This window comes from Zingiber officinale, chromosome 4B (genome assembly GCF_018446385.1).
Source record: "Zingiber officinale cultivar Zhangliang chromosome 4B, Zo_v1.1, whole genome shotgun sequence".
NCBI lineage: Eukaryota > Viridiplantae > Streptophyta > Magnoliopsida > Zingiberales > Zingiberaceae > Zingiber > Zingiber officinale.
In genome coordinates this window covers 94946319-94957661 of record NC_055993.1, presented here as the reverse complement: position 1 = coordinate 94957661, position 11343 = coordinate 94946319, and the positions used below count along the sequence as shown (strand labels likewise).

The window sequence follows — 11343 nt, the reverse complement described above, 5'->3', positions numbered from 1 at the left end:
TTGAGTGATTGTCCAAAGCCTTCGCGGTCATGCAATGGCATGCTCAGTGACATTAGTCTCAGTGCTGCTGCCCTAAACACCCCGTATTATATATATAGCATACGTATCAGTATCTACTGTATGGATTACGAGGGATAGATCGAGAAATGGTAGATAGCACGGCCACAGAACAAGAAGAAGAGAACAATAAGAATGATGAGCTTGGGATGGAGGTGTGCAATGCAAAGGACACGTAGGCGTGTCTGCAGCGATAATATATGACCTATATATTCTTCCTCATGATGACCAAAGGGAGACATGATCTTTCACTCCGATCTAGTTTATGCTGCACTCGCTGCTGCTTATCACTGCGCCTCCTGCACTGCCACCACCCTCTCCATTCCAATTGCCGAAATTTAATGTCCTTGGAAAGAAACCCAGTCATTCAACTAGATTTTTTGTCTCCATGAAACACTGAAGTCAACACTGAACCAGAAACAGCATTATAGCAAGAAAATTTTGTAACTTGCTATTGTATTGTATGTAACAAATTTATTGATATGTATTATGATATAACACCTTATATCTTACTGACAGTGCAAATGCTTGATTAATTTACAGGGAAAGAGAGAGAAAGAATACATAATAGCATTACATATATACCGTATGTGGATCCATATACCCTTAATTTCTCTATCTTATATTTTGATGGTAAAAGGTGAATACGCTCGTCGCAGCGCCCCCATCAACCCGTCGCAGGATCAACGCGGAGGAGGTAAATTCTATTTTCAATATCTTATTCTTTCTTGATGTTGTTGATCTTGATTAATTAATGATAAAAAATGACCTAAACCATTGATCTTACTCTTCCCCGTGTGTTTGCTCAGGATTATGGTACTGCCGCTGCTGTTGCTGCTCTAACAATGCTCCAAATCCACCGGCGCCGTTCAACAACTGCACCGCCGGCAGCCGGAATGTTGCTGTCGCTCCGAAGCTGCCCGTCCGATCGTACAGCATCCCCACTGGCAGTGCCGGGTCTGTACTATTCATCGCCATCGGGGCGGCCATCCCGTTGATGCCTCCGGCGAAGCTGGGATTGAAGGCGTAATGGGGGAGGCCGACCAAGTGGGGGCCGGCGGCGGGGACGAGGAGGTAGTTGGAGAGTTCCTTCTCGGCGAGAGAGAGGTCGTGCTGGAGCTCTCTGAGGCGGCGCTGGAGGAGGTGGATGTAGCCGACGCAGCCGTTGACGGGGTCGCGGAGGCGCGCCTCCGCCTCGTATGCGAGGGACACGACGGCGTCCTCCCGCTGCTCCGGCCGGAGCTGCTTCAGCAGCTTCGCCACGTTGCTGGCGCCGAACACGCGGTGCACGTTAGCAAACTTCGCCGGCTGGTCCGGGGGGAAGTGCGGCGCGAACACGCACTCCGGCGCGCACTTGCGCCGCAGCAGCTTGCACGCCGCGCACGGCGAGCTCGACGACGTCATCTCTTGGCAATTTCCTAAAAATGGTAATTTAAACCCACCGCGGACCATCGATAATCATTCAATATTATTGCATGAATTAGGGTTAGAACTAATTTCGCTTGATTTTTTCCTTCGCAAGATCACTGCTTCGATCCAAAAGATGGATAAATCATAAAAATAATTCACTCTCCTCTCAAAAAATCAGATCTTTTGGATCTCGAGTCGAAAAAGATTTCATCTTTTTTTTGTCTTCTTCTTCTCTCATTAAAAAATTGTGAGATGTCAAGAAAGAAGCAAAGTAAGATCATTTTTCGTGGGAGAAGAAACTTCTGCTCAAGAACACTAATTCTAAAAACAAGAAGGAAACTCTAAAAACTAAACACAAAACTGAATGGAATTAAAGAAAAAAAAAAACAAGTATACCGATTTCTTCGCCTCCTCCTCTTCCTCAGCGTTGAATCCGCGGGGATCGGAAGGATTTGCGGCACTCGGTAAGGGGAAAAGAGAAGGAGAGGTTGCGTGAGTAAACTTCAGATCCCAACACAGGAAGAGAGAGAGAGATGAAGAAGAAATATCATATTAAAATTAGTCACATTAATGATCATTTTCTCATTAAATAATTAAAAGAAAAGAGAAAAAAACTACTGTGACACGAACATTTTGCTAATTGCCATCCAGTACTTATCTAAAACCCTGGGCAGGCAATTGATCTTTTGTTAACAGTGCATTCCCCATTCTAATTTCTGGCTTGTAAATATGTCATAAATAGTATGTAGTTCGAACTGATCTTAATTATATAGGTCAATCATAATGGGTAGTAAGTAGCCTGACGTAATTTAAATAGCTAAAATAGGGTTTTGATCGAATTTTCTTTTTCAAAATGATTACTTAATCAGGTTGTGTCCATATCACGATTAAATGTGCATGTCAACCATGACCCAACTTCATTATGACCATGGATCTTAATCGCCATTATTCTTGAATTTATATTTTTATTTCAAAAAATAAAATTATTATTTAGTTTTTAATAAACCTGCAAAAAAAAAAAAACTTTTTATAGCAATCAAAATAGAAGAATTATCCGTTTAGGGATTTTGTCAGGAAATGGACTTGTTATTGGGCCTTTGGCGGGCCTCGTTGAATCGCTGGTGGAAATCATTTATGAACCACGCCGAATGGAACGCGTCTGCTTTTCTTCGTCCCACTCACCCAGCGCTCCTACTAGTCCACGAGGTTGCGCCATGACTTCCGCCGACCAGGACCGCACCGAAGAAGAAACCCTAGCGAACGATACCGTCCCCGACCAGGGCGGCCAAACCATGGCCTTGGAGGAAGGCTCCGACGAGGTGCTCACTAGCGCCGGCGGGTCTTCGAGCGCTGGGGACCAAGAGAGTGCCGACAAAACCCTAGCCGGCGCGGATGAGCTGTTTGCGAAAGGGTCGAAAGCAATAGAGGACGGGGAGTTCGTGGACGCCGTGGACTCCCTCAGTCGTGCGCTAGAAATCAGGTTAGGGTTTCGTTTTGTGGGTTTGGTTGGTGTCCGGTAAAGCCACATCTCTGTTCGTCCATCTTCCTTCTCTTGCCGTAGGATATACTGAATTTACGTTTTCACTACCAGTTCGTCTGGTGACACGCCTTATAGATTCCGTCTCACCATTTGCAAATCTCTCATTTTGTTAGCCGGTGACTTGCTGAAAGAGCAGGACAGTTTCTTTTCTTTAATTCCGATGAACAGCAATTAGTGTAGACTCTGATAAATTAATCACTTTGATACAATTTCTACAGTAGATATCTTTAGTTAATTGATGGTGTTTGTCCTAAGCTTGCGCTGTAAAAATTTGAAGTGCTATCTGAACAGTGTGGATAAGGTTGTATTATTCAAACTCATCATTTGCATTGACATGAACCTTAACATGATTTTAGCAATATCATTGATTTTTTTTATTATTATATTCATCTAAAGAGTATTTTGACTGGTTAATAGTGGCATAGTTATTTATATTTTTTTTTTCAGGGTCTCACACTTTGGTGAGCTTGCACAAGAATGTGCGAGTGCATATTATAAGTATGGATGTGCACTACTATACAAGGCTCAGGAAGAAGCTGATCCATTGGGCAACTTCCCTAAAACTTCACCAGCAAATGATGAGAAGTCCACAACTTCTAGTTGTGCAAAAGAGAATGGAGGAAGTTCAAAGGATATTGCTGATGTTGGTAAAGATTCTTCATCATTGAAGGATGAGGTGCCTGAAGGTATTTTTTCATGTTTCATATGAACTTACAAGTTAATGCTGCTGCATGATGTTTAATTTGTATTCAAAGTATTGATAACTTTTCTTTTAGCTTAGATACCTGATGATATAAAATGATTCAGTAAGTTAGAAATTTTACATTGAACTAATTGGATATGATACATCACAATACAGTAGAAAATGATAAAATGTTATAGATCGTGAGCATTTGTCTAGTTGTTTTGTAATGTATAATTGCATATTCAATAAACAATGGTGAGCAATGAACTTAGAATATGTAATGACTAAGCATATGCCATGTCTTTGGCAGTAGATGCATTTTCATAAAGCTAGTCCTTTGGTAATATAAATAGATAAAAAGGATTTATACTAATTAAATATGAATCCAAGATTTTAAAAGTGTATGCAAGTGGCAACCATGTTGGATCAGTGCATTTCTAGATAGATTATGTTGATATATTGTGCATGCATATGCATTTTCTTTAAGAAAAAGTACTATTTAACTCTAATTATGCTCATAGAAAATTTAATCTTGATAATTCTGAGAATTAAATCAATGTTCACTATTTAATTTCATTTTTTACATTCTACCTTGCAGTTAAACAAAGTAAATGTAAACAAGATCTGAGTTTTGAAAAGTTATAAGTGGCAAAACGTGCAGTCACTAGTACAGACAATCAATGTTAATGCTGAGTCTTGAAATATATGTGACACATTTTTAATTTTCTTATGAAAAGATAATCATTAATACATTTCTTGCATTCGTCATACTTACCACTTTCTTCATCATCTTTAATTTACTGTTTTTGTTAATTTCTGTTGTGATCTGTAAACAATTTTGAAATTTCTCTGTGGCTAAGATTTGGTAAAAATTGTCCAATATTGTCAAGACTGATTTGCCTCTTGTTCTATTGCACTCATAGGTCATAAGCATTAGCTGATTTGTAATGTGTTCGCTAAGGGATCTTTCTCTACTCATTTGTCTGATTCTTTTATGTTGCTTCATTGGCATTGTTATCAAAGAAGTTTCACCTTTTCCTTTCTTTTTTCTTGCCATTGCCTCATATCAATAAATGCAAGACAATGTTTTCGATGCTGTGTTCGTTTAACATTTCCATAATGTGGTCTAGGTGAAGGTTCGAACAAGGATTCTAGTAATGATGCTGACGAAAGTGAAGATGATGAAGAGGATACAGCTGAAGCAGATGAAGATGAATCAGACCTGGATCTTGCCTGGAAAATGCTGGATGTTGCAAGGGCAATTGTTGAGAAGCAACCTGGTGACACCATGGAGAAAGTGAACATCTTGGCTGCTTTAGCCGAAGTCTCAATGGAAAGAGGTGCGTTCCTTTATCGATACTAATTACATATATCAGAAATGATACTCAGAAATCAACAACTTCGATAATTTGCAGAGGATATTGACACTTCACTAGATGACTATTTAAAAGCCCTGGCCATTTTGGAGAACCTAGTCGAGCCTGGCCACCGCCGGATTGTGGAATTGTATCCTTTCTTGGTGGTTATTCTGATGAAATTGAAATTCTTGCTTGGAAGTGAGAATTTAAGGCCTCGTACGTAACTTCTTCTCTTGCTTCCTTTACTTGATTTCAGAAACTTCAGGATTAGTTTAGTGTTGGAATTGGGATCAAGGATCAGCGAAGCCATACCTTATTGTGAAAAGGCAATAACACTTTGCAAGTCTCGATTAGTAAGACTCAAGGAAGATGAAAACATAACTGCTGTCACAGGAGCTTCTGAAAGTTCTATTCTGGACTCAGAGAAAAATGACTCTGCACCTGCTAAAGAGATTAAATCCGCATCTAATTTGACAAAAGACATAGAATTTTTGACTGAAATCTTGTCTGAACTTGAAAAGAAGGTATGATTTTTAACTAGTTTTTCCTTCCCTTAAATCCACATGCTGTCTCCTTAAAGATCTGCGTTGTGATCTGAATTGTCAATGTTGTGATATTCTCAATGTTTACACCTTTCAATAAGTTATTAACACTAACACTTTTTTTTTATTGTAGCTTGAAGACCTACAGCAGTTGCTGGCAACTCCGAGATCTGTGTTTTCGGATGGTGTGAAGTTGATAGCTTCCAAGCTGATGTCTGGAGAGATGAATGCCCCAAGTGCATCCACAACTCCACTGACTTCCTTGCAGATGGGAGCTGTAAATAGTGGTGGTTTTGACTCTCCGACACTTTCTACTGCTGCAACAAATGGTGCTATAACGGACCTAGGCGTTGTGGGTAGAGGCGTTAAGCGAGCTACCATAAACCCAAGTATCGCCGATCCTCAAAATAAAAGGTTTGCATTGGATAATCACACTGAGAATGCGACCGATCATGGTGACACCTCTGCCGTGCAAGATGCTGAAGATGCCTCAAAGTAGCGTGGGATGTTAGTTCTTAGTCTCTTCCCCGCTGAGTTCTATGTTGTTCATGACACTCTTTGCGTTGTGGTCATTAGTTCGAATGCCTGCCTACCAAGGAGCTCTGAGTATGGCCAACCAAAGTCATGGTGAGACCATTCGTAGTTGTCTCTCTTGTCGATTCTAGGCGTCTGTGTTTAGCTACAGCTGACATATTTTTGATGTATCGTATCATGAATTAATTTGGGGGCTGAGGGATGTTCATTGACTATGATGTCTCTCTTGGCTATGATGTTTTGATTTGCTACAACCGAATTCGAAATCCGTATTCATAATTGAAAAAACAACAGCCTCCACGGGTATTTCTACGAGTGTTTGTTTCAATAGATTTTAAGATTAATTTTTATTAGATGTAAAATACTTTATTGGAGGACTAATTTTTTTAGAGTAAAAAAATACGTTATCATTTATCTGTCTTTATTTAATCACGGATGAGTGATATTGAATAACGTTGGATGGATGCCTGATTTTCCTTATACTGTTAGAGTAAAATATATTTATTTTTTCTTTATTGGATCCGCGTTTTTTTATCCAAAAGTATCGGGTTTGGAAGTTTTCGTGATTTATCAGATTTTTTATTTTAGATTTCTATTTTTTTTTCCAGATTTATTTGTTCAGATCTGCGCATTTCGTATAAAAATCGGGATCCGTTTAATATTTTTTTTTAAATTATGAATACGGATTTTGAACTCGGGTTCAAGATTGGACTCCGGACCAAGCCCATCCGCCCATCCCTGGTTAAATCCGGATCCGTCATCAACAGGTTGCTGTAACCCTATTTGTTGAATCCGCACTCCTCTCTTACTACGATCCGCGCGCACGATATATTCTCTCTCGCTCGGCCGCCGCCACGGCCGCCTTCGTATTCTCCGCCGAGCAGCATCCCCTACATTGCCTCCTCTTCCTCGACTGCAACCCACCTTCTGTCGTTTCCTCCATCCTCTATTTACTCCGCTGAGTCTTCTTCTAGGTGTCTCTCCTCGTACTCGGCTTCCACTTCATCCTTACCCTCAAGCCAGACTGCTTCCGGCGATAGTTCCTGCGCTGCAGCCAAAAGGCACAACCGGCTTTGCAACCGCCCGCGTCGGTAGGTCAAATTGCTTCATTTTCCCCAAATTGATACAGTTTAAGCTTGAGTGAGATTCTGGCCTAAGATTTTCTCGCTAGGATTTGGTAACACGCTGTCACCAATCTGTCATTGTTGGACAAAACTGCTATAAATTCTATGATAATGGCGTCAATAAATGGTTGGTTTTATTTGTTGGAATCCTGACACAACATATTAAGGTTTCAGAGGCTGCTTTCGGAGCAAAACCCCATGGCAAAAGATGTCATTGAGTTCAGGCGATCTGAAGAATTTGAAGATGTGATAGAAGAGGAAGAAGACGAGGAAGAGGAGCAAATTGAGCAATGGGATGACTGGCAATCTGACAAGGAGGACTCATCTGCAGATTTCCTTTGCTTGTTCTGTAGTTCGAGATTTGGTTCTGTGGAGGTCCTCTTTGACCATTGCCGCTGTAAGCACTTCTTTGATTTCCACAGCATTGTTCGTGAGTGGAGCTTAGATTTTTATGGTTCCTTCAAGCTCATCAACTATGTGAGGTCTCAGGTGGGCAGCCATTATCAACTTTTGTTTGTCCTTGCAACAAAATTTTGTGCTGTTTTCCAAGAGTATTGTTTTTTTTTGGTTGTTGAAACTTTAAAGGAAGTATCGTAGATAATCCGTCAAAGGTTTTGGATTATGCAAGGTGTATAGTCTACTTTCGTATTTTCATTTTAATACACCCTCAAAATAATGTAATAAATATAACTGGTTAAATATACTGTCATTATCTAATGCAAAATTAGTCAAGAAAATTTTAGTTTGTTGATTTGAATGTAAAAAAAGAAAATAATGTTCTTGTCTTATGCTTTGGAAATTTTGGAAGCATACTTTCGAGGAATTATGCAGATAATACAAACACACAAATCCTCACAGTTACCATCTCTGCTTTTATTTAATTGCAGGTCTCTGAAAATAAATGCTGGTGCTGTGGTCTAGAGTTTCAATGCAGTAGAGATCTTCAGAATCATTTGCATCCAGCTCCCAGTTTTGATAAGGATGGAAAATTCTTATGGGAAGATGATCATTATTTAAAACCATTTATGGGAGACGATCCACTTTTGCATAGTTTTGGTGGTGATGAAGATGAAGAAGATGATCCTATGACAATAAATAAAGAGGAAATAATGAGAGAGCTAGTTGTCCATGAAAAATTACCTAGACTCTGTAATGGTGGTCACAGCATTCTGAATGGTGATGCTTCAGTCTCCAACACCTTCACAGAAACTGAAGATAAAACAGAATGTATACATATATTGGGTAATAATTTTGAAGGAAAGCCAACCGATGACATTATTTTTAAACCATGTGATGAGAAACATAAAGATGGGCAATTAAGGGAGTCTTTTGCTAATGTCACTGTGAAGGAGATCAGAAATGTAAATGAGAAATATTTTGGTGCTTATGGCTCTTTTGGCATACACAGGGAGATGCTCAGTGATAAGGTTCGTTTTTTTCTAAAATAATTCTTTTCTTATTAGGTTATCAGAAAATATAAATACCTCTTTCCAGATTTGCTGCGTAAAGTGATTGTTTACTAGAAAATTTTCATTTTCCTTTGCACATATATTTGTGTGTGTGTATATATACATGTTATACAAAACTAATGTTGAACCAAATTCAGGCAAGAATGGATGCTTACCAAGGAGCGCTGTTAAATAATCCCTCTCTTATTAACCAAGCTACAGTTTTGGATGTGGGTTGTGGGACAGGGATATTAAGGTAACGCTGGTTTGTTACCTCCTTCCTTATGGTTTTGGTTGGTTATACTTAAGAAAATGTGGTGCTATTTGTGCCCATTCCATTGTTTGTATTTATAGCTTATCAGACTGATTCTTATTTGTTCTTCCTAAACAAATTACCCTTTTTAGTTTTACTTTTCTTCCTTTTCAAGAAAATGTTGAGTTGAGTTTATAATTCTTTTAATGCTTTTTGAGGTATCTATTAGGCAGACTCTGCTTAGTGACTCTGAACAAGAACTGAACTGTATGTTTTAAGAGATTTTCTCCAAAAGTCAAGCAGAAGTTGTGAGCAAGCTGACATGGACTTTGTAGGATTTAGTTGTCAAAACTGGGGAGCTAATGAGCTATCTCAACTAAATTTTTGTTTGATGAAATTGCAAAGGAGTATAATAGCTACCAGGAATTCAATAATAGTTAGGTTTATGTTGACTCTATATAAGTTTTTTCAAAAATATACTAATAACTTTGCACACCAATTTTAGATGATAACTATATTCCTAAAGTTAGAAGCTAAAGATAGAAGCTTTGATCTGAATTGGATTTTGTTAATTAGATGGTTGATTAAACTAACTTTAGATTGCATTTGTCTATTTTAAATTCATAACAACTATCTTAGTGTATCTTGATAATATAATTAATTCCACAGGTATAGCAGTTTCTTTGCAGAATCATTGTTTGTCTGTTTGCTTTATCTATGTTTTCTATAGTCTTTTTGCAGCTCAGGGTGGTGCGTCAAAGGTCATTGCTGTTGAAGCTAGCAAGAAAATGGCTGCTGTTGCTACTCAAGTAATTGCCATTCCTAACTTGAATTTGCTTTCATAAACTGATTCTCACTGGATTGTCGCTATTTTTTGAATACTAGATAGCCAGTGATAATGGCCTATTGTCAGACAACACCACCAAAGGCAGAGAGAAGTGTCCTGGAGTAATAAATGTTGTTCAATGTATGGTTGAAGAGCTTGACAAATTCATACATGTTTTGCCAAGTAGTGTCGATGTGATAGTGAGCGAGTGGATGGGTTATTGCCTGTTGTATGAGTCGATGCTCAGTTCGGTCCTCTATGCTCGTGATAGATGGTTAAAGCCTGGTGGTGCTATCCTTCCTGATACCGCAACCATAGTAAGGCTGCTAAAATACATACCTCACTTGTACCTTTGTACTTGGTCAATCTATTATACTCTATCTGAACTGCTACTTTTGTTTATAGTTTGGAGCTGGATTTGGAAGAGGTGGGACAAGCATACCTTTCTGGGAGAATGTGTATGGTTTTGACATGTCTTGCATCGGCAAAGAAGTTATGGAGGATTCTTCTTCTGCTCCCATCGTTGATACCATAGACAGCCGGGAAATTGTGACAGAAACTGCAGCTATCCATGTAAGTTCATGCTTAGCTTCTATTAATTGGCAAACCCCTTGTTTGATTCTGCAACACATCCAATTTTGAATTTGAAGGTAACAATCACATAAGTAAACCTTGAAGTGCATTCGAAACTCTTATTCAAGCCAAGCTGCTGTTTAAAATACCCTTATAATACATCCTTTTCTTATTTCTTTCAAAATGCTAACACCACTTGCTGAAGAGAACAAAATTGTTCAGAGTCTAGAAAGCCTTAAGCTTTAAGTGTTTTTGTTCTAAAGCTGGCTTCTGTTTTTATTCTTAACCTTTGCTAATATATTTCTTTTATATTCTAAAATATATATGCCAGTCCTTTGATCTAGTGACAATGAAGCTGGATGATATGGATTTCACATCAAGTTTTGAATTGAAATTGAGAACAGAATCCATAGATGGCATTACCACTGCCAGAACACGCTCTTGCTACGGGATGGTGCTCTGGTTTGAGACGGGTTTTACTAGCAGATTCTGCAAGGAGATGCCCACCAACCTCTCGACGTCACCTTACTCTCCAAAAACTCATTGGTCTCAGACCATTCTCATGTTCAGGGAACCAATTGTTCTATCATCTTCTGATATTACTGCCAGCATGACTGGGGCAGTTGGCACAGAAGAGTGCCCTGCCGTTGCCATCAGGTCTCGCATCAGCATCGCTCGGTCGTCAGCGCATCGCAGTATCGATGTGTCATTGGAACCTCAAGCTATTAGCTCAGATGGTCGTAAGCGAAGTTGGCCAGTTCAGATCTTCAATTTGTGAGATTTCAATGACCTCATGCCACCCAAGTCTCTGTTCTCTTCTGAATTTTTGTAATGTAGGGTTATATATCAGTATTTATCTGTCTGGATGTTTATGAAAAGCTTGATTTAATACATAATCATGGAGCTGTTCCATAATATTGAAAGATTGAGTAAGAATTAGAACCCACAAGCCATTTAAGTAGAATTTGTCGAGCGATATGCTTCTTTTGTCGA

General features: G+C 39.2%; 3 protein-coding genes across 5 annotated transcripts; 2 read left to right on the top strand and 1 right to left on the bottom strand.

The window, feature by feature from the left end:
- Positions 1–547: 547 nt before the first annotated feature.
- Positions 548–1998, bottom strand: LOC121977742 (protein ASYMMETRIC LEAVES 2-like). 2 transcript variants are annotated; one of them, XM_042530179.1, is made up of 2 exons: positions 1864–1998; positions 548–1475 (listed from the first exon to the last, which is right to left on the bottom strand). In XM_042530179.1, exon 2 carries the CDS (start codon positions 1459–1461, stop codon positions 841–843), a length of 621 nt encoding a protein of 206 aa, XP_042386113.1. In that variant the 5' UTR covers positions 1462–1475; positions 1864–1998; the 3' UTR covers positions 548–840. The 2 variants fall into 2 exon arrangements, with proteins under 2 accessions (XP_042386113.1, XP_042386112.1); XM_042530178.1 differs by having other exon boundaries at positions 548–1978.
- Positions 1999–2632: 634 nt separating this feature from the next.
- LOC121975583 (NASP-related protein sim3-like) lies at positions 2633–6438 on the top strand. Its single transcript, XM_042527314.1, has 6 exons — positions 2633–2947; positions 3455–3693; positions 4823–5032; positions 5108–5198; positions 5307–5574; positions 5726–6438. The coding sequence occupies exons 1-6, from the start codon at positions 2682–2684 to the stop codon at positions 6089–6091; spliced, it is 1440 nt and encodes a 479-aa protein (XP_042383248.1). The 5' UTR covers positions 2633–2681; the 3' UTR covers positions 6092–6438.
- A 469-nt stretch (positions 6439–6907) lies between these two features.
- LOC121975582 (probable protein arginine N-methyltransferase 3) lies at positions 6908–11343 on the top strand. Of its 2 annotated transcripts, none has more exons than XM_042527313.1 (8): positions 6908–7217; positions 7418–7739; positions 8138–8677; positions 8857–8954; positions 9682–9760; positions 9837–10094; positions 10183–10350; positions 10682–11343. In XM_042527313.1, the coding sequence occupies exons 2-8, from the start codon at positions 7449–7451 to the stop codon at positions 11126–11128; spliced, it is 1881 nt and encodes a 626-aa protein (XP_042383247.1). In that variant the 5' UTR covers positions 6908–7217; positions 7418–7448; the 3' UTR covers positions 11129–11343. The 2 variants fall into 2 exon arrangements, with proteins under 2 accessions (XP_042383247.1, XP_042383245.1); XM_042527311.1 differs by having other exon boundaries at positions 6926–7217; positions 7425–7739.